The sequence below is a fragment of the Pelobates fuscus genome, chromosome 3, assembly GCF_036172605.1.
Source record: "Pelobates fuscus isolate aPelFus1 chromosome 3, aPelFus1.pri, whole genome shotgun sequence".
NCBI lineage: Eukaryota > Metazoa > Chordata > Amphibia > Anura > Pelobatidae > Pelobates > Pelobates fuscus.
This window is the reverse complement of record NC_086319.1, coordinates 224,876,722-224,900,069: the sequence shown is the minus strand read 5'-3', so window position 1 is coordinate 224,900,069 and position 23,348 is coordinate 224,876,722. Positions and strand designations below refer to the sequence as shown.

Sequence of the window (23,348 nt, the reverse complement as noted above, 5' to 3'; positions counted from 1 at the left end):
GCTCCCTGTCTAAATCTCGCGGCAATGCTTTGTCGGCCGCGGGACTCGCGAGATTTAGACAGGTGAGCTGAAGGGAGCTGCTGGGAAGGCAAGTAAGAGCTTGCTGCGGGCCCTCCAGGACCGCCAGGCTTATAATGGGCCCAGCGGTCCTGGTCTGTATTATCAGCAATATCGGTATCTCTATAGGCCGATACCGATATTGCCAAAAATGCTGAATATCGGCCAGACCGATAATCAGTCGATCCTTAATCAGTATATCATCTAGATATACTAACACGAAGGAAAAATAAAAATCTATCAATACATCATTGATGAGATCCTGGAAAACAGCGTGGGCATTACATAGCCCAAAAGGCATGACTAGGCATTCTTAATGCCCATTACGGGTATTAAACGTCGTTTTCCATTCATGTCCTTCCTTGATTCTAACTAGATTGTAAGCGCTCCTTAAATCCAGTTTAGTAAATATCTTAGCCCCTTTTAACCTCTCAAAGAGTTCTGAAATACCGTATATACTCGAGTATAAGCAGAGTTTTTCAGCACATTTTTTGTGCTGAAAAACCCCAACTCGGCTTATACTCGAGTCAGTGTCTGTATTATGGCAATTTGCATTGCCATAATACAGACAGGGGGCTGTGGGGGCTGGCAGAGCTGTTACTTACCTCTCCTGCAGCTCCTGTCAGCTCCCTCCTCCTCCGCGGCGGACTGTTCAGCACCTCGGTCAGCTCCCAGTGTAAGTCTCGCGTCATAGTGCGGCCGCGAGACTTACAGTGTGAGCTGAGAGAGGGAGCTGACTGGACCGCCGCGGAGGAGGAGGGAGCTGACAGGAGCTGCAGGAGAGGTAAGTAACAGCTCTGCCAGCCCCCCTCTCCCCCCACTGAACTGCCAATGCCACTGGACCACCAGGGAAGGAGAGCCCCCCTCCCTGCCATGTATCAAGCAGGGAGGGGGGACGAAAAAAAAATAATAGTAAAGTAAAATAAATAATAAAAATAATAATAACATAAAATAATAAGAAATAATAGAAAAATTATTAAAATAATTAAAAAAAATAATAACATTGCCCACCCCCCACTGCACTCATACACACGCTGCACTCATACACACACACAGCATTCATTATATACACACACTGTAAATAAATATTCAATTAATATAATTTTTATAGGATTTAATTTTATTTAGAAATTTACCAGTAGCTGCTGCATTTCCCACCCTAGTCTTATACTCGAGTCAATAAGTTTCCCCAGTTTTTTGGGGTAAAATTAGGGACCTCGGCTTATATTCGGGTCGGCTTATACTCGAGTATATACGGTAAGTGGTATAGGATCCTTATGGCAATATTATTAAGGGCCCTGTAATACATACAAGGATGCAGATCGGGGAAGACGATCTGCATATATGACCTTTAGTAAACATATCGTGTTATATTCCTCCATGATTTTACTTTCCATGGGAGACAGGGTATAAAGGCTCCCTTTCGGGGGTTTACTACTTGGTAATAGATTTATTGGACAATCATAAGATCTATGCGGTGGAAGTGAATCAGCATGTACTTGGAGAGGCAGTAGGATTATTGATAGTACCCAATTCCTTTGTTATAGGCATTAATCATCTGTTACAACATCATTTACCCCCACTTTAGTATCTCCCCTTTCCTCCAATCTATATGTGGATCATGTTTGATTAGCCATGGAAAACCAAGTAAAATGAGACAAGCGGGTGAGGAGATAACCTGAAAAGTGATTTGTTACTTGCAAGGCCCCTACTTGCAATGAAACAGGTAAGGTCTCATGGGTAATGAGCAGTTTCTACCATTGGCCTCAACCGCCAAAGGTGTTGATCTCTCCCTTAGAGGTATTTTGTGTGTGGACACAAAGTGTGCATCAATAAAGCTTTCTGCTGCTCCTGAGTCTAATAGGGCTTTGCAATTGATCTCAGGGTTGTGTAACAGAAAGAAGAAGTCTTGAAAGAGGCATAGTGGGGGACATATACATAACACCTAAGGTCAGTACCCTAATGGTACCTGGGTGCGAGAGTTTTCCGGACGAATCGTGCAATTTACCCTCATATGTCCCTTCTTGCCACAATACATACACAGATCCTCACGCCTCCTGAATTGTCTCTCTACTTCAGATAACCTCATAACTCCCAACTGCATTTGTTCAGCAGCTACAATAGGGGGTTTGTGATAAGATCTATAAGATTTCTTTTGAAATGGGCACTTATAGAAATAAGACAAACGACCCCTAAAGCACTTAAAAGGTTAAGATAAGGAAATTCTTCTGGTCACACCTGATAGAAAAAAATCTATATTGCAATATAAAAACACAATGCCATATAAAAACAAAATGTATTTCCTCAATTACAATCTTAAAGGGATATAGTAAGTCACATGACCAGTGTGGTTATGGTGCAAAAAGGCTATGGGAGTCATCTCAGAAGTTTGATACCGGAGGCTCTCTTGGTATAAAACTTAGCCCCTTTATCTGTGGCTCTGATAATGCAGAAGGGAATGTTTGCATTATCTGTCCAACATTGAACTCCATTGATAAAATGTGAAGACTGGGCTAATTCAGCAGTAGAACTTATTGATGCTCTAGGTTGGATGGATACTGCTTATGTCCACTGTTGCATTAGCCAAACTGCAGGTTTACATCTCAAAAATGGTTTAACACACATGGATAGCAAGACGACTCTTTGAACCATAGCCAGTATATGAACTTTAGTTTTGTTATGGTGCAGTTTTTAATTCATGTCAATTAAATTAGCTAACCTCATAATATAATATATCTGAAAACAGTCCATTAGATAATTATTTAATACAACATTTAAAAAAAGGGAACTTACCATTCTCCACAGCGCACAGCCTTTAACACACCCACAGCAGCTGTGGTCTGTCTTTCAAAGCCTTGTCCTATATGATCAGCATGTGCTCTAGTCCTATCTTCAAACAGCATTTCCCGAGGCTCACTAGCTCGAGGTAGGTACTGTAGGTTTTTTATTTCATTGGTAGTTCTGCAAGAATAAAAGGTGACTTTCATTTTATTATTCTGTCTAATGGGTTTCATTTCCTAAAATTAAATTGCAGAATGGTGTGCACTCAAACATTATAGAGGACATCAGCAAATATATCTATTTATCTATAGAATACAATTTATGTGCTCAGTAACAACATAAAAATTACAGCATTTTGTAGTGGTTACAATACAAAAGCAGTTTGGGTGCTCTTATCCCATTTTCCATCAAGTGCTTTCCCAGAACCCAAGGGACAGCCACTCTGCTGCCGCTTATGTAAAAGGGAAAACGAACTTCCACAATATCCAACCAAAGCTGTCCAATCTTGGGAGAGCAATGTGGAAGTGAAGCTTATGTGAAAACCGAGGAGCAGGCCATTTAGTGCAGAGAAAGCCACACATTTCACCTAATTGCTCAAAAGCAGTAAACTTGGGACAGCACTCAAAGATTTATTGATGTCTTGTATTTTTGATTAGCTGCACTCTCACATGTATGAAATGTGCACATCATTTGCATAAACTAGTTGGGTAAGACCCCTTTTTGTATGATTTTAATAGCTGGGGGTTTTTTACATTTTGTCAGATGCTTCATCCTGTGAGCAGAAGTGCTGTGCAGGAAATTTCCCTATTAGCTTACTCCTGGCCATGGCTGACGGGAGATTCCCAGCCTAAAGTGTGGACCTCGATGTATATAAATTGGTGATGTATTTGTCCTGATCTTTTGTAAATATTCTTTAATGATACTATGGATCTATGTATTAAAATCGATTTTATTGATATTGGTGTGATTCTTTGCATACCAGAACATAGCAAAAGAAGGTATTATAAACTGCTCCAACGTTCTCTGGAAACAAAACAAACAAAAAAGCGTTTGCAGACACAAACATAAAACTACTTATCCTGTCCTTAACCCTCAATGTCTCACACTGCAATTGTTGGTCTTTTCCTTGCTTACAGAAATTATAAATGTGTTTTCCTTCTATGCTTACACCTAACAGGAGATTTTAACTAATGCTATACAGTGCCACTGGAGCAGCAAAAAGGAGTACTCTCTGCAAGGACCAAGGATGAGTGATTTGAAATAGTATCCTGCACGGCAGTTTTATATACAAATGACTGATTTCACATCATCTTTTAAATCTACAGTTGTGTGGAACTATAGCCACAAACACATTTTCAACTTTGTGATTAAGGTTTAGGAACCTAGGTTCCCAAACAAATGCGCAGACATGTTACACATTTCTATGAGAAAATAATTAGAGATTTTATAGATTTGTCATTGCAATAACTACCGCATATAATATATTATATATAAACAGTTAGAGAAATTAAAAAAGCAAGAGCCCACCCAGTGCAAGCACACCATATAAGCATTTGGACCCATTGGAGGAACCATATGCTTCCTCCTGTGAATATGGAAAGCGTTTTTATGGTAATGCTGTTTAAAGCAGGGCTTGAAAATTTGCTTCGAATCTAGGTGTTTCAATGTAAAAAATAGAATTCTTAAAGGGACACTATAGTCACCAGAACCACTACAGCTTAATGTAGTTGTTCTCCTGTCTATAATCTGTACCTCCACACTTTTCAATGTAAACCCTGCCTTTTCAGAGAAAAGGGCAGTAATTACATTGTTGTCTAGTAACGCTTCTAGTGAAAGTCACTCAGATGGCCTCTAGAGTGCAACCTACGTTTAGTGTCTCCATGCTCTGCATGGAGGCACTGAACATTCCCCATAGAGATGCATTTATTCAATTCATCTCTATGAGGAAATGCGGATTGGCGCAGCATGGCGTTTTGTCCCACATGCGCAATAGCCTTCCAACGCTTTCTTATGGAAAAGCATTGCATTGGCTGAGATTATAAAGATTGATGATCGCAGTCATGGAGGCAGGGCTAGCTGCGACAAGACCAGCATAGCGTAGGGGGAAAGGTGAGTAAAAAAAACCCTTACCCATGTGATTGGAGGGGGGCCGGTCACCTAAACACACACACACTCACTCACTGAGACAAACACACTTACTGTCACTGCAATAACAACACACATTAAGGTGACCACCCAGCTTCCCTACCTGAAGCTGGAGTGGTTCGGCTTTCCCTGGGGTCCAGTCATCTCCCTGCTCTGCTCCATAGAGCGCTGTTTAGTGATGCCGGGGCCGGAATGACATCCTATTCCGTCTCCTGGCATCACTGGAGGATGAGGGACAGAGGTTACAGCTCCCTCGCGCGCCTGCCCGTCTGCCTCAATCATCCAGGAGCCTCCTTCCCATGTGCACAACCCATGCTCTCCATCAGCTGGCCAGCAGGCCCACCGACCAGCCGCTAATGCTCTCCCTTTAGCCGGGCGGCTGGCTGACCGCTCGCCAATGCTCATTATGAGCCAGTCAGCCGGCCACCTGCCCGCCTCCACTCATGGGCAGCAGACTACTTCAGGGGCTGAGTGGGCTAACAAATGCCAGGCGCCAGGTCTAAAATCCTAGTCACCCTGGCGTCTGGGATTTGTCGAGCCCTGGCTTAGTGTGTCTTCTTTTGTTTTTTTAAGCATTTTGAATATTTAAACATTTGTAGTAGTCCTGTACTAAATCAAAAAATATATAATTTTAGCAACTTATCTAAAATACACAGTTAAAATTATATACACACCTTTTTCTTTTAAAAGGAGACTTTGGCATATCAGCCACAGGAATCATCTGCTCTCCTGGGCGCACCCACATGATTGGACCATCATCACTGTCTTTGCGAGTTTTGAGCTGCAGACTTGATTGTGTTCCCCAAGGCAATGTGCACTAAAATTTAAAGTGAACAAGATAATATATCAACTCAACCTAAACACAAACGGTCTTAATAATCTTTCATAACTATAGGGTATGTGGAGTTCTTGTAAATCATTACTCTATAAGAACTTGAGGAAGAGAATATACCACTTGTTTAGGTTTATTATAATCTGTATATAATCTCATTAAGCATTTGTCCAAGAAAACCCAACAGTGGAACAGGCATTAGGGAATTTTTATTATATTTCAATTATCATTCACAATCAGGTCTGCACAGAGTAAATAGCATTTATTTCTCAACATCGCTATTATATTTTTCTATTCCTTTCCACTTCTTTGTCTCTACCCATTTGTACCTCCAATTCTTGTGATTCATGCCATAGCTACCATACTCCCATAACTATCTGCATACCTAAACTCTACTGCACAATCTACACATACCACTTAATGCAGTGTATGTTTAGTATGATTCTACCTCATTTCACAGACAGCACAGAAATTAACAGCTATATCAGCTATAAACTTTAACCTAAAATAAAACACACTATAAAAACCGTAGTGTAAAAAAAAAAAAAAAAAAATCAAAAAAAATTGTAGTAAGAGAAACAGTTAAAGTTTAAGTCTGGATGCTTAAACATTGTAAAATGTAAAAATGCAAGTGTTCATACACTTACCTTTAGAAAAGGGGACTCTTCTAGCATGTCCAAGAATTCTGGGAAATAATCCCCAACTTCCTCATCCACTGCTCCCACCAGGCTGATCTGCCTCATTGCCCCTGCTCTGTATGTACCATGGGAGTATGTCCGCTTGACCTGTGAAGAATGCAAAGACTAAATGTAAGTCTCCAAATAAACTTTGATAACGTTTACATTTTCTACAACCAACAACACATTACTTAGAAGAAGAAAACCACAGCTTTAATCTAAAAACACGTCATAGATTATTATTATTTTTAATGAAAGAACAACCTTTGGCAGAAGACATTTTTGATAAATGCGTTAAAGATGTGTGCCTCATCAAGTATTTGAGATGGATTTATGAAGAGGTTTTGCTTTCCATGGGGTTGTAACAGTATTTAGGTTATCTGTGTTGCAAACAACTAATGAATACACATATTGCAAGTATAATGCTGGAAATTGAATCCTAGCTTTATACGATACCAACACTAAGAATAGTGATCTTCTAGCCATGTACTAGACAAGAGGAGAATGTAGTGAGCAGAATGTTTTGTGATTATTAAAGAAGGAATATACTCAATCACTAGAAACATTACACGTAACATTGATAAATAAATGAGTATCTGTTCTTGACAATTCTTGGGGAATAGCAGGTAGTAATAAATGATTTGGCAAATTGTGTGTGAAAGAGTGGTGAAGTTCTGATTTGTCAGGAAGTGCTAAAAGATCAATACAAATAGAGTTTCATTGGCACAAAAAGATCTCCTTTCCATCAGAGGACAGTATTGAGATGTGACTGGAACTTAAAGTAAATTAAAATATATTTGCCTATTTTTCCCAACAGCAGCTATGCACTGGAGGCCTGTGAATCAACTTGCATACCAGGGACTTTGGTGCAAAACTTTGAAGTATCTTCAATACATCAGAAAATTCCAATCAATGAGTGGTACATATTCTCAGGATAAGAAATAGTTGGGGTTTTTTGTTTTGTTTTTTTTAACCTCCCGCAGTGAAGGTTTACAAGATTCCTCATAAAGATTCTCCTCTCTTCTTCCGCTGAAGCAGTCCCTGTTTAAAGAGCTTGGTCTAAAATAAACCGCATGTTTTAAAATCTTCTCATAAATGATATGATGCCAAATGGGGCCATTATTTTTATTTAGCTCATGAAACATGCACTTTCTGAGCTCTGCTCCACCGGGTGAACGGCAGTCCAAGTCCTGTCTCTGCAATGAAGGATTTCCTAATTTTTCTTATAGAAATAAGTGGAACGGAGCCCATAAGAATTAAAGTACACCTGGTAAAATCTCATGGCTGTCTGAAGTCTCTGGTATTCCTAATTTTTCTATAAGGTAAAAACTGGGTGATCGCAAGAGCAAAGCCAGTTTTAAATTGCACAAAACCAAACACCACTCCGTGGGGATGGATACTAATGCACTGAGCCTGGCAATCTGCTTTCAAATATGGAGCAACCAGGACAGATCCAGAAAGTCCCTAAGTGTGTATGAAGTATGACAGAAACCACTGTCCTTACAGGAAGTCAAGGGAGTTTCCCCAAGATTTAACTTTTTTATTCTGCTGCAGAATTTATCAATTCATTCCATGCTTTTCTGCCCTTTAAAAGCATTCTGCTTTCTTTCCTAAATAGCATGGCTTCGCAAATATAGCCTAATTCTAGGTGTCAAACAAAGGTCACATGGATCTACTAAATGCAGCCATTATTCACACCAATTCTTATGAGATATAGCACCCACCTGTCATAAAATTTGTCCAGCAACCACACAATAATTACAGAATATTATATACAATTTCACTCTAAAAGCTGGTGCAATGATTGCCTAGAAGGAACAAGAAACTGCAAAGAGCAACAGGAAAAGAAGAAATTACATGAGCAGTTTGGCTTTTGATATTGAGCTGTGCAATTATAACTGGAAGGTTTCTGCACACTGCCTATGTAGTTCATGGACAAGTATAAAGAAAACATTCCCTACATGTAAATATTCTTATTGGAAACTAGTGAAGGTTCTTTATGGTTCTGTAATTCAGTCTATGGTGGAGGTACTGAGTGTCGACACTTGACTACTTTAACTAGCACTTTGTGTGTAATATTATATATATATATATATATATAAAAGAAAATGTGTCATAATAAGCGAGTTATATGAACTATAAACAAGAGCTCCGCAAGGCACAAGAGGCAAGTTTCTGTGTTGCTTACAGAGCGTTTCGTGTTCCCTCTGGGAATATTGTGTGGTAAGGGAGGAAGTTTGGTTATTGGTCTATTGATTATCCTATTATAGGATGTGAATGGTTGGCAACAATCTAAATATATATATATATATATATATATATATATATATATATATTCTGTATCATCGTATCTTATTACACAATATTATCAGAGGGAAAAGGAAACAATTTGTGAGCACCACAGAAACTTGCATCTCGTGCCTTGCTGAGCTCTAGTTTAAAGTTTACATAATTCATTATGACGATACATTTTATTCTGTTCATCTATACATACATACAAAACAATGGAGGAAACCTGACCACTAACAAGTTTGGTAATGATTTTGGTGAAAATCCCCCCACTGCACAAGAAAAGACCAGAAACAGGTTTTCAAAGATGTATAAATATATCTACAGCATTGTTAATCTGACAGAATTACTATTATTTTTTATTTTTTTTTTAAATATGCTCTTTAAAATATTCACTCTATTCTCTACAGCTGGATTAACTACGGCTTTATATCCAAGCCCATCCTGCTGAGATAGGACCACACTACTGTATAACCTGTCAATCTTGCAGCTGGCTCATCACTCTCCTGATTGAGTTCTGGGGGAGCTTCAGACTAGGACTAGCCCTCTGAAGTCATCAGGGGATGTCTTTGCAGTCTGCAGCCATTCAGAGCGCTAGTAGAAATGAGGCTGGTATGGACATATTGCTGGAGACTGCAGAGAGGAGAGCAGTGTTAATTTTGGTGACAAAAAAAAAAAATTATAGTTTTCATCTAAACCATATTTTCAGTGATAAAAGTAATACTATAACTAAATAAAAATAAAGTGATTATTATGAAAACTGTACAATTTTTTTTTGGTGACATTTTAGTCAAAAGACTGACAAACTAAATCAAAATCTGCTGTCAAAATTAACACTGACTCTTTGAAGCAGAAAAGCGTAAGTGTAACTCTAATCTATTAATAAAATAGAAACTATACTGGCTGTAAAATGTCAACGTGCATATTACCTGAAGCTGAATATAAAAAAATTAAAAATTCAACGGTTCTCTTGTTATAATTCATGCATCTAATTACTGGTCTTTTGTGAAAAAGCAAGGTCATATTTTTTGTTTCTTTATTAGACTTTATTTTATTTAATTTTCAGAAAAATATTAAAGACATATTAAAATAATTAAATCTGTGTCTATATTGCATGTTAAAAACTTAATTCCATAAATAACAGGTTTACTCCTCCAGGAGTATATAAGGAGTTTGAAAAATCTAGATAAATGCTTAAAACAATGCATTGCACTTTATCTAAACCAATTATATTTAGTTGACTTAACCTATGTAGCTTTAATCAACTAAAAGCTTGTGATATTTAGTCGACTAAAACACTACTTCAACTTAAGGGCATTTTAGTCAAAAGACTGACTAATATAAAAAAAATTGCTGTCAAAATTAACATTGGAGGAGAGACATACAGCTCCACAATGGTAAGTTATGAAAATAACTTGCACATTTACACAGTACAAATATAGGAGCCCTCCATTTTAAGGCTCCCCTATTATGATCTACGGCTGTCATTATGCGGAGCGTGAATCGGGTTGAGTTTGAGAGAGTTGAAAGACATAGGAACTGCCAACTTTGTTGACAAGTTGAGGCAAGTGCATCATATGATGCTTTTTAGTCAGTGGATAGTAGCAGACAGATACTAGAAACTAAAAAACAAATGGGAAGGTAATGTGGACTGACATGTGAGAAATTACAAAGCCCCTAGTCATATGCAGTGTGTACTGAGAGATGGTAGAGCCCCTAGTCATATGCAGTGTGTACTGAGAGATGGTAGAGCCCCTAGTCATATGCAGTGTGTACTGAGAGATGGTAGAGCCCCTAGTCATATGCAGTGTGTACTGAGAGATGGTAGAGCCCCTAGTCATATGCAGTGTGTACTGGGAGATGGTAGAGCCCCTAGTCATATGCAGTGTGTACTGGGAGATGATAGAGCCTAGTCATATGCAGTGTGTACTGGGAGGTGGTAGAGATCCCCTAGTCATATGCAGTGTGTACTGGGAGATGGTAGAGCCCCATGTCATATGCAGTGTGTACTGGGAGATGATAGAGCCCCTAGTCATATGCAGTGTGTACTGGGAGATGATAGAGCCCCTAGTCATATGCAGTGTGTACTGGGAGATGATAGAGCCTAGTCATATGCAGTGTGTACTGAGAGATGATAGAGCCCCTAGTCATATGCAGTGTGTACTGGGAGATGATAGAGCCCCTAGTCATATGCAGTGTGTACTGGGAGGTGGTAGAGAGCCCCTAGTCATATGCAGTGTGTACTGGGAGGTGGTAGAGAGCCCCTAGTCATATGCAGTGTGTACTGGGAGGTGGTAGAGAGCCCCTAGTCATATGCAGTGTGTACTGGGAGGTGGTAGAGCCCCTAGTCATATGCAGTGTGTACTGGGAGATGGTAGAGCCCCATGTCATATGCAGTGTGTACTGAGAGATGATAGAGCCCCTAGTCATATGCAGTGTGTACTGGGAGATGGTAGAGCCCCTAGTCATATGCAGTGTGTACTGGGAGGTGGTAGAGAGCCCCTAGTCATATGCAGTGTGTACTGGGAGGTGGTAGAGTCCCTAGTCATATGCAGTGTGTACTGGGAGATGGTAGAGCCCCTAGTCATATGCAGTGTGTACTGAGAGATGATAGAGCCCCTAGTCATATGCAGTGTGTACTGGGAGATGGTAGAGCCCCTAGTCATATGCAGTGTGTACTGGGAGATGGTAGAGCCCCTAGTCATATGCAGTGTGTACTGGGAGGTGGTAGATTCCCTAGTCATATGCAGGGTGTACTGGGAGATGGTAGAGCCCCTAGTCATTTGCAGTGTGTACAGGGAGGTGGTAGAGCCCCTAGTCATATGCAGTATTACAACCCCCCCACCGCTACCCCCTTAGACAGGTCTCGACAAATCTGATTTAAATCTAGGAGCCAGCAAAACCAGTTAGGAAACAGATTTTTCAACGTCAAAAATACAGTTCTTAAAGGGACACTACAGTATCATGAGGTCAGTGCCTCGCCTCTGTAAAATCCTCAGTAAATTCAGCAGTTCAGACTGGAAGTAGGACAGTTCTCTCGTTTTATACTATAAAATAAAACTAGTATAGAAATAGTATAACTATGGCGTTTACAAAAAGAAGAATATACACACATCTTCCAACATTTCAAAATCATTGTTATCATAGTTTCCCTTTATGTTGAGAACGTTTAGAGACAAGAGAACAAAGCAATAAGACTTGCCCTCATAATTACAGTTTAGTGTACCATAACATGTTGACTTTGTCTTTAACAAACTTCAAATGGGATTAACCCAGTTTATTTATTGAGGAAATAGTGTTTCTTTAAGTAGACCAAGACTGATTCTAAATACAATATATCCCTTTACGTAAAGATTGAAATTACTATTTCCATGTTCTCAATAATATTTTTAGAACAGGTTTCTTATCTCCTGCTCTGTTAATAGCATTCTAGAATTTGCAGAAGCCTCCTTCATGCAATTAAAGTTACATTTACAAAAAGTGCAGATTTAAATGGAGAGGGGCACTTAACTTTGTTACACCCCCTGGCGGTCAGAGAGTGCTTCCTAGTTTGTTTAGATCAGTGGAGCTAAACTCAATAGGCAGCAATTGCTCTGATCAGCTGCCTTGAAAATACTTCTCATTAAGCGGCTTTGGGAAGTCTGATTCAACAGCCACAGAAAGTTTGGCCAGGTGACAAGGGGAGGGAAAAATTCATTTGTGTTGAGGTCTAGTGCATATTGTCCAGGCGAATAGACGTGTAAACATACTTTTTAGGTGTTGATAAAGTATCTGTTTAGATGCAAAATGTGCCCACCTCATTTAGGCATGTGGTTAAATCTTTTTTAGTTCAGCTTTTTTGCCCCACCACTCCTCCCTAAAATGTCTAGGTGACATGTTTTGATATTTTTGTACTGCTGATGTGCCGCATTTTTGTTGTGTCTTGATAATTTTTTTTAATTTTTTTTTTTTATAAAGAGCAGTTTTTTTTATTACAACTCTTGCTACTACTTAAGTCTTTGCGGGGCAGAATATTATTTATACATGTTTTTTTTTCAGTGTATGTGTAAAGAGTCATTGTGTGTGACTCCAAAGGTGTATTTGTGTACAAGTGTCCATGTGTACTATATTAGGAGTATATTTTTATCCTCACATCCCCTTCCCCAAGCTATTGGCCTACACTGTCACACCCATTTTCCTGTGCCCTGAATTATCCTTACATCAGCTGGATGGTATCTCAGCATGCAATGTACACATGCATGGTTGTGTTCCTGAATCTGGAACCAAAGCATGGCAAACTATTAGCACAGGGTATGTACTTCACAGGACAGTTGTTTGCGTTTTTGTTTTTTTTTGTGGGTTGTTTTTTAAATGTATTTTTTTTTTAAATCATCTATACTTTCAATAACAGATACAAAGAAACCATTTTCATGTGGCGCACTCAGCAGTATGATTATTTAAAGCACAAGAAAATTACATTAAAAAACATTGCATGAGGGCGGCCCGACTGCCATGCCAAATGGTCGTATGAAACAACAGCTCCAGCAATCTTTATACCTATAAGCCTACAAGAGCAAAGCTTGAACCTACCTGATGACCAGAAGTTGTTGTCTTGTACATGAGGGAATACTGGGCCCTAGGAAAGGCGTGCAATTTTTGTTTTAGTCCCTCAGGAAGAATATAAGCCATCCTTGTTGGTTGAGGACTACTCAGACGGTGAGTGGGGTGGACGGCCGCTGCCCCGCTAGACTGCCCGACTAACTCACTGGACTATCATAGCCATAGATACCGGGCCCTGTTCCCCTCCCTCTGGGCCGGTGGGGGGTGATCACGGCTCACACCATGGGGCCCCTACCGCAGCAACACTGTAATGCCATACCACCTATGCTACGAGTCGCATCTTAAATGGCAGCAACTGTGAATACATCTGCCTGCATTGGGGAGAACAACACCTTTCCCTCCTTACCTGCTACAATCCCCACAGTTTCTAAGCGGCTGTTAACTACACAGCTGTGGCAGCCCGACTAGCAAGAATGCAACAATATACTGCACCGATACTTACCGGAGCAGAGATACTACAAGGCCTGGGCCCACACGCGGCAAAGAGGACGGAGAAGATGCAGGCCGGTGAAAGTGGCACAGAACCTGCCAACGCTAAACTCCAGAAGACTTACCCTCAGGCCAGACATTGCTTCCTCTCCAGGATTTCGTCTGCAGCACCCCCCTGACGACACCACAACAATGGAGGACTGCCGGATCACAGCAAGATGGTGCCAGATAGTCTGAGGGTATCGGCTGAAGCGAACTCTCATTGGTATAAATGGGTCTATTGTGCCCCCAACCTTCATAATAAGGATTCTAGCTAGGAATGCCTTAGATTAATATCTTGAGCTTAACCATATGTGCATAACAACATAGAATATATGAGCATTACTACTCACACACCTGTTAAGGGGGCCATGGGGTTTACATATATTACTTACCTGTTCCTATCGAGATGTAGGATAACTGTCAGGTTGTATTCACCCTGATACGGTACAACCTCACCTGGTCTAGCTAACTAAGCCTGCTTTCTATTTAGTCTAGCCTGTCTATCTACCACATATATAATGCCCAATAGTTAGACATGTTCATCAAACACGTACATGCTGATGAATACTCATCCCTGAATTAGCTACGCCTTATACCCCCTTATGTCCAGTTAGTGTATATAGTGTTGTACCTTTCATGCAGTTTAACAATCTAGATGCACACACCTATCCTGTAAAAATCCTGTTTATATAAAAACTGTGTGCTCATTGTGGCCACGTCAACTATGTTATCTTGTGCACTTGCAATTGCTTTTGTGGACTTGCAAGGCTTTCTGTATACTATGCACGCAAAAAGAAAGAATTAAAAAAAGAAATATTGCATGTATGCATTTATACATATGTAAAATGCAATCTATCAGTTTTTCAAGCTATAAATACAGGCTACAGCTAATTTAGCCAAGAAATTAGGAGCCAAAGAGCAATGTAATGCATCACAACTGCTACTTCACATACAAATCTAAGTTACCACTACAAATTATATATATATATATATATATATATATATATATATATATATATATATATATAATTATAAACGCAACACTTTTGTTTGTGCCCCCATTTTTCATGAGCGGAACTCAAAGATCTAAGACTTTTTCTATGTACACAAAGGTCTATTTCTCTCAAATATTGTTCACAAATCTGTCTAAATCTGTGTTAGTGAGCACTTCTCCTTTGCCAAGATAATCCATCCACCTCACAGGTTTGGCATATCAAGATGCTTGATTATTATTGCAAAGGTGTGCCTTAGGCTGGCCACAATAAAATGATCAGTTTTACTGTATTGGGGAAGTCCGGGGGGCGGGGAGGGGTCCGAAAACCAGTCTGTATCTTGTGTGACCACCATTTGCCTCATGCAGTGCAACACATCTCCTTGGCATAGAGTTAATCAGATTGTTGATTGTGGCCTGTGGAATGATGGTCCACACCCCTTTTCAATGGCTGTGCGAAGTTGTTGGATATTGGCAAGACCTGGAACAGCCAATCCAGAGCATCCCAAACATGCTCAATGGGTGACACCTCTTCAAAGAACCAGACGCCATCGAATGTGAGCATTTGCCCACTCAAGTCGGTTACAACAAACTGCAGTCAGGTTGAGACCCTGATGAGGACGACGAGCATGCAGATGAGCTTCCCTGAAACATTTCTGACAGTTTGTGCAGAAATTCTTTGGCTATGCAAACCGATTGCTGCAGCAGCTGTCCGGGTGGCTGGTCTCAGACGATCTTGGAGGTAAACATGCTGGATGTGGAGGTCCTGGGCTGGTGTGGTTACACGTGGTCTGCGGTTGTGAGGCCGGTTGGATGTACTGCCAAGTTCTCTGAAACATTTTTTTTCGAGACTGCTTATAGTAGAGAAATTAACATTCAATTCATGGGCAACATCTCTGGTGGACATTCCTGCAGTCAGCATGACAATTCCATGCTCCCTCAAAACTCGCAACATCTGTGGCATTGTGCTGTGTGATAAAACTGCCCATTTTGTGGCTAGTCTAAGGCACACCTTTGTGATAATGATGTGGTCTTATCAGCATCTTGATATGCCACAACTGTGGGATGGATTATCCCGGCAAAGGAAAAGTGCTCACTAACACAGATTTAGACAGATTTGTGAACAATATTTGAGAGAAATAGGCCTTGTGTGTATTTAGAAAAAGTCTTAGATCTTTGATTTCAGCTCATGAAAAATGGGTGCAGAAACAAGTGTTGCGTTTATAATTTTTTTCTGTATGTGTGTATGTATAATATATATATATATCTATCTATATCTCAAATGTGTTTACTCTAAGATACCTTCCTATTAGACGTCTGGGGTAAAAACTACAGAAATTGTTGAATCGGCACGGACTCTCACCTCTTAGAAGCCTTTACTCACATTCAGCTGTAAGATTTTTTTTTTTTTTACAAATTGCTGCATCTCTATGAATACCAAAATATCCAGCCATGTATCAGTAATGTCTTACCTGTGCAAAGTACTTTATTCTCCCTGGTGCACATATACAGTAAACTGGGAAATGTGTAAACCGCAGTCATGTTCAAGCAATAGTATCCCTACTGGACAGGGGTTTATAGACAAAAAACATATCACTGTGGACTCTAGGTCTTCTTTGGGTGATTGAGACATCAACCTGCAGCTAAAAATATTCTTTATGCCTGATCTATACAATGCAAAACAAAGGGACAAAAAGTTCCTTGCCCTGTATATAGCTAGATCTATGTAGTGGAGGAATTGGGGACCGAGTCACGCACGAACACAAAATCTTTATGAAATAATCGCAATGACAGTTTTGGAATTTCAGTGAAATCTCAACCCAGTCAATAGATATACTAAAAAAAGTAGATACAAGTTTGAGTATTTTTTGTAAGCTTGACTAAAGTTCAACTAAACCTTTTGTTACGCCCTCAGCCATCACTAGTGACGGCTAAAAGGAAAATGGCTCGGCCTGTTGACAATCCCCTTCCCCATAAATCTCATTGTTGTATTCTCATGCATGCGCTAAAGTACAGTGCTGATGTCAGCTCCTGGCAGCTGCCAGGAGCTGAAGAAAACCTTCACATGCACCCCACAGCCAACGGAACAGTCACCGTCAGGGGTCTTGGCAAATTATGCAAATACTCCTGACTGTGACAGAACCTCACTTGCCTCTTGGTACCACAACAGGTTGTAATGTTGCTCAGAGTATCTTTTTACTATATTATTTAATATATTATAGTTTTTTTTTTTTTTTTAACAGTTTAGTTATAAAAGACATCAAATGTAAAACTCTTTACAAGTAGGCATTTTGTGCCAATCTCAGGAGTTTCCTAGCTTGCTTCTCTACATAACCTTGATTAATATTTAGCCTGATGCACTATTATTTAAATTCAGGCACTTGTAGGTCTATATGCAGATATAAATAAAAATAAATAAATAAAAATAGATATATACAGGTATCATTCATGTGCATATCAATGCAAAACTAGGTCTACACAGATTTTAGTAGTTTGTCTTACGAAGATAGCAGCCTGCATCAATCGGAAGAGTATTAGTACAGCTGTAGAATTAAACTACTAAAAGATAACAAGGAATCTGCAATGTCTTAAAATCGATGGTTCCCGTTTGCCGAGCCCTGTTTAAGTCTGTACATTCAATGCACTGTACAACCAACCAAATGGTGTTTGTTTTTACATTTCGATTGTTCAACATTAACATGATCTATACTGCAATGTAATGCGAACATGGTAAGTAAAAGGAACACTCCAGGCAACATAACTTCATATAAAGTAAGTTAGTATGGTGCCAGGAAGCCCCGGGTGCATTCTTACCTTTAGGGGTTAAACTGTTTTTCCTAACCATCAAACCCTGAATTTCTCTTAGTGCTGGTCAGATTCGGCTTCTAAAATTTCAGATTCAGGAAGTGCGGCGTGCCACCAGGCAGTGGTGCCGTTGATTGGCTCATAGCACTCAGCAGATTTTAAGTCAATCAGTGCCTCCCCATTTACAAAACTGGCTTGGAAAAGGAAAGTTTCTTTCCAAGCCAGTTTTGTGAATATGAGTCAATCATTGGCTGAGAGCATCAGATGACTGCTCTCAGCCATTCAGCAGCACCCCTACCTGACGGAACTCCGCACTTCTAGAATAAGACATTTCAGAAGCTGGATGCTGCCTGGGGGGAGCAGAGACTGGCGCAAAAGGAAACTTCAGGGTTAAACTGTTCGAAAATCATTTAACCCTGGAAGGTAAGATTGTGCAAGGGAACATCCTGGCACCACAACAACTTAATTTATATGAAGATGTTATGGTGCCTTTACTGTCCCTTTAAAGCAGACTTGTAGAACTGCTGTCATACTGGCTCTTATCTACACCCTCGAACAAATATCTTGCATATTGGGTAAAGAATGTCGTGCTTACCTGAGCATGGAAATTGGAAATGGTTGTTGTCTCAATGTCTTTCTTGCCCAATATTTCCATTTTGACTGGAGAAGTTGGGAAATTAAATGAAAAATAGTCTAGAAAATCCGGTAAATATGTAGCTGCCCCATGTACAATCCCCATGACATAATAAGCTGCACAGTTATCATTTTCACTAAATACCAAACTCACAAATTCCTCAGCAAATCTTTCCATCTCCATAGGAGACAGTTGACAGAGTTCACTACTGTAAGCATGGATTAAAGAAGCCCCCCCATTCGGCTGGTGTTCTATGTGAATGAGGTGCTTGAATTCCAAAGAGTCCAATCGCTTAAGCTTGTACTGAACACGTGGCTCCTTCAGAGAGATAAAAAGAGACTCGTTCTCAGCGGTCCCTTTTTTCTCCTCCATCTTCCCAAGTAAGTCCTTGAAACTGTCATTGTATTCTGCTTTGGCTTCCTGGTTTTGAAGTTTGCTCATGTCAGAAACCAGTCCTGAACAGATGGTCTGAATTGATTTGCTGTACATTTTGGGATGCTTTCGTTTCTCACCATCTTTGTGTTTCTTTTTCTTCTTCTTCTTAACTTTTTTAATTTGCAATTCGTCTGAGTTTGGCTTTAGCTTCTCATTTAAACCTAGAGATAAATAAATTAAATTAATATTTCACAAAAAAAAGGACACTAGGCACCATAACAACTTTAACTTATACAATTTGCCAATTTGCAGCATAGAGGGCTATGGGCACCAGGGACGCCCCATATATAATTAAACACAATAAAAACAGGAGGAGACTCCAATGAGATAAATGTTTAGTGGTCTCTAGAGTGTCAATTTGAGTATATATGCTTAGCAAAGTGGTTAATAGGCAATACAGAAGGAATTCTAAACATTTGGAAATCAGTAGTGCAAAAATATCTGCAAAGCAGAAAATTCTCCCATTTACTGGAATTAAGTGTCTATATCTATATTATGATTGGAAACAAGTTTGTTTTCCTGGCACTATAGTGGTTCTTTAACCCCTTAAGGACACATGACATGTGTGACATGTCAGGATTCCCTTTTATTCCAGAAGTTTGGTCCTTAAGGCGTTAAGGCCTTGCTAGTAGCATACAAATTAAAATTGTGAGCACTGCAAAACAGGAAACATTTAAACAAACCTATTGACATTCACAGTTCTACATTATTTTCGAAAGACGTACAATAAATACCACACAGAATATCCTCTTACATTAAAATAAAGTCTAATACTTTGCAAAGGAGTTGCAATGTACTACTTGTACCTATAAACTCTGAAGTACAATAAAACCACATTACAAAGGATAGTTGTAATATTACAAAACAATACAAAACTAAAGAGCTTCCATTCAATAATCAAAATTCAGGGGGGAGAGGAGGGAGGTGAAACCTGCAATATGCCACTCAGAGATCAAAAAAAGATAATTTTAGGTATTTACCAACTCCGTAGAAAAGGGTATATTGAAGATATAAAGTTGTACTCAAAAGTTTGCATACCCTGGCAGAAATTGTGAAATTTTGAAACCATGACTGATCATGCAAAAAAAAATATTTTATTGAAAGATAGTGATCATGTGAAGTCATTTATTATCACATCGTTGTTTGGCACCTTTTTAAATCATAACGATAACAGAAATCACCCAAATGGCCCTGATCAACACCTTACATACCGCTGAATGTTTGTGTGAGACAGACAGACACACACACACTAGCAATTAAAGGTTCATTTCCGACACCTGTGGCTTTTCAAAGTGCAATTCGTGTCTGTGTATAAATACTCTGAGTATATTAGCTCGCACGTGGATGCACTGAGCAGTCTAGATACGGAGGTATGGGGAGCAGAAACTAACTGTCAAAAGACCTGCGTACCAAGGTAATGTAAGTTTATAAATATGGAAAAGGATATAAAAAGATATTTAAAGCCCTAAAATGCCAGTCAGTACTGTTCAATCACTTAAGAAGTGAAAAATTTGGGTATCTCTTGATACAGCTGATGCTTGAACATAAATGAGCTGCATGGTCGAGTTGCCAGAAAGAAGCCTTTACTGCGCGCCAATGCCACAAATAAGCCTGGGTTCAATATGCCCGACAACACCTTGACATAAATCACAGCTTCTGGCACACTGTAATTTAGAGGGACAAGACAAAATGGTCACAAGTATAAGCGCTATGTTTGGAGAGGGGTCAACAAGGCCTATAGTATATAAAAAAATAAATCAAAAAAAGACTGTCAGACACTTTGCATTCTTCTGCACGAAGGGACTTTCCAGCATGACAAAGACCCCTAAGCACTAGGCCAAGTTAGACCTCAAATGGTTACAGCAGAAAAAGGTGAAGGTTTTGGAGTGGCCATCACAGTCTCCTGACCTTCATATCATCGAGCCACTTTGGGGGATCTCAAACCCGCGGTTCATGCAAGACAACAAAGTACTTTGCATGAAATGGATGCATTTTGCCCAAACAAATGGGCAGCTATACAACATGCAAGAATTAGGGGCCTCGTAGACAACAATTGCAAAAGACTGAATGCGGTCATTGATGCTAAAGGGAGTAATACATAGTATTTTTATTTATTTTTTTGCCATGTTTTGTTTTATGATTGTGCCATTCTGTTTTAACCTACAGCTGCATATGAATCCCATAAAAAATAAAAGAAATGTGTTTTTCCTTCTCACTCATGTTTTCTTAAAAAAATAAAAAATTGTACCTATATTACCAATTCTTAACCCCTTAAGGACACATGACATGTGTGACATGTCATGATTCCCTTTTATTCCAGAAGTTTGGTCCTTAAGGGGTTAAAGGGTATGCAAACTTTTGAGCACAACTGTAATACTACATATTTATATTTAATTTTACTACCGTTAGATTAACTGAAGATGTAACTTTCTTTTTTTGGGTGTTAAAAACAAAAAAAAACGCACTCTGGGATGTTAACCCCCGCTGCTCCCGCAGAGTGTGTGTGTGTGTGTGTATATATATATATATAAATAAAAGAGTAAAGCAGTACCTTGCACTCAGGCTCCACAGTATCCAAACCGAATTAAAAATTCAATAAAAGCCATCAATATTACAGCTAAAATTTCTTTTTTTTAAAAAGGCTTATCTGCTAAATGTTTAATACTGGCAAACTATGTGGCAATTGCATTGTTGTTCCCATAGCAAAAAAAAAGTGTCTAATGTTCAAAATGCTATTATCTTTCTAGCTCAACCTCTGCTCTCCTGCTACTTCACCATTTCCACTCCACCCTATTCCCATTCTCACCTCTTGCACTCCAAATTTTTCTGACCTAGCAAGCAATCTGATACTTCCACAAACTCATGGCTGGTTCATTTGTTTCCCTTTAGTTTCACAGCAGTGCAAGGCAAATGTTAGATCCCAAGATTTTGTAGAACTGCAACTGCCATGATGTTTGTCAGCCTTTAGGGTAGCAAGGCAGAAGTTGCAGTTTTCATTTTAGAGTGTACACCGATTTCAATTTTGGATCAAGGTATTAACACTAGATGTATTACTACACTTGCTATGTCCATCTCAAGATGAAGGTTTGATTTTGTTTGATCCTTGTCGTTCAGCTTTTCTTCTATTCATAAAACATCTCGGGTTTCATTCTGCCTTTTTAATCTCACCAATGTAAGCGATCTACATGTTAATTATGTCATTTTGTATCTCATTTAAATAAAATGTTTGAAGGAAAAAGGTTATAAAAACATACCTCTCTGTAGTAATTTGAGGTCTCCATTTTCCTTCTTTATTTCATTGTTTATTTTATGCTTCTTTTTCTCTCTCTGTTTTTCCTTGTCTTTAGTTTTCATTTTCTCTTTGATTTCTCCTTCAGTGAAAAAAAAAAAAGGAATAATGTCTCATTAGTTTTAGCTGTATGCTGGATCATAAAATTGAAGCCATCTTTTTAGCATATGTTTAACCACAAAACAAACACCCCAATCAGATGGACAATAACGCAGTCTGTTCACCAAATACTCTGCCTAAAAGTATATATTTGAGATAGTCACCATTAAAATATTACTTTAATTGACTTGGGGGAAAAAAAATTAAGAGAAAGAATGAAAGTGAGCAGAAACAAAACATGAAGAGAAATCGTGCCTGCAACATGCAGCAAACTAAGCAGGAAATTAATCTAAACCCTCAGACAAGCATACAAGAGGAAGCCACATAACGGTCAAAATAGGGAAACAGTAACACATAAATGTGAAGTTATAAAAACTGAAAGCCTTCAAAAATACATACCACCATGTATTATACACCGAATCATTTTAACTAGGTTTTGCTTCCTATGTTTTAGTGGCTGCAGAAACATAAAACATGGGCAGTTTGATGATCTATTTAAAGGAATTCTACAGTGCCAGAAAAACAACGCTGTTTTCCTGGCACTATAGGTTCCTACAGTGCTTCCCTTCCTCGCACCCCCTACCCTCCCTTCCCGCATCGCTGAAAGGGCCCTTTAGTCACTTACCTGAACCCAGCGCTGATGTCCCTAGGTGCTGGGTCAGGCTCCGTCCACACTTCTCTCCTGCCGACATCAGCCGGCGGGGGAGACCTAATGCGCATGCATAGCGTAAGGACATCCAGCGTCATTTAGACGACCAAAAGTCGTGTAAGCACCCGGAAGTACCTCTAGTGACTAAAGGTGGAGTTAACCCTGAGAGGTAATTATTGCAGTTTCTCAGAAACTGCAATAATTACCCCTGTACGGTTAAGGGACATTGCACCCAGACCACTGAGCTGAGTAAAGCAGGCAGCGCTGCTCCATGAGACCGTTTTCCACATCGTAGTTACATAAATGATTGGTTTCGGACAAACAAAACGTGACCTCATCCCAGCTCCAATCTCTTGATTATTAGTGCAAGTAGAAGTAATCTGAGCCTACTCTCAAAATTACTTACCCCCTTCTCCATATTTTTGCATCTTGTGGAGTTTGAGGCAATGTATTAGACTGTTACAAAGAAATACAGTTGACACTGTACAGATACAGTGGGGATACTGATAATCTGTGAGCTTTCAAGCCAATAGCTTACCAATGCAGATATTCTGTACATTTACCGTTATGAAAAAAAGAAACCATTTCTACACAA

General features: G+C 39.4%; 1 protein-coding gene across 4 annotated transcripts in view; it reads right to left on the bottom strand.

Annotated features, from left to right (window-relative positions):
- The window catches only part of RSBN1L (round spermatid basic protein 1 like), a 64,546-nt gene that overhangs the window by 16,368 nt on the left and 24,830 nt on the right, over positions 1–23,348 (bottom strand). For 2 of the 4 annotated variants that reach the window (XM_063448158.1, XM_063448161.1), the window contains exons 2-6: positions 21,971–22,087; positions 18,243–18,877; positions 6,463–6,600; positions 5,658–5,800; positions 2,851–3,018 (exon numbers count right to left, since the gene is read on the bottom strand). In XM_063448158.1, coding sequence (XP_063304228.1) covers positions 2,851–3,018; positions 5,658–5,800; positions 6,463–6,600; positions 18,243–18,877; positions 21,971–22,087 — 1,201 coding nt within the window. Of the gene's footprint in view, positions 1–2,850; positions 3,019–5,657; positions 5,801–6,462; positions 6,601–18,242; positions 18,878–21,970; positions 22,088–22,729; positions 23,151–23,348 lie in introns of those variants that run through there. The other 2 variants (XM_063448160.1, XM_063448159.1) reach the window with 2 other exon arrangements.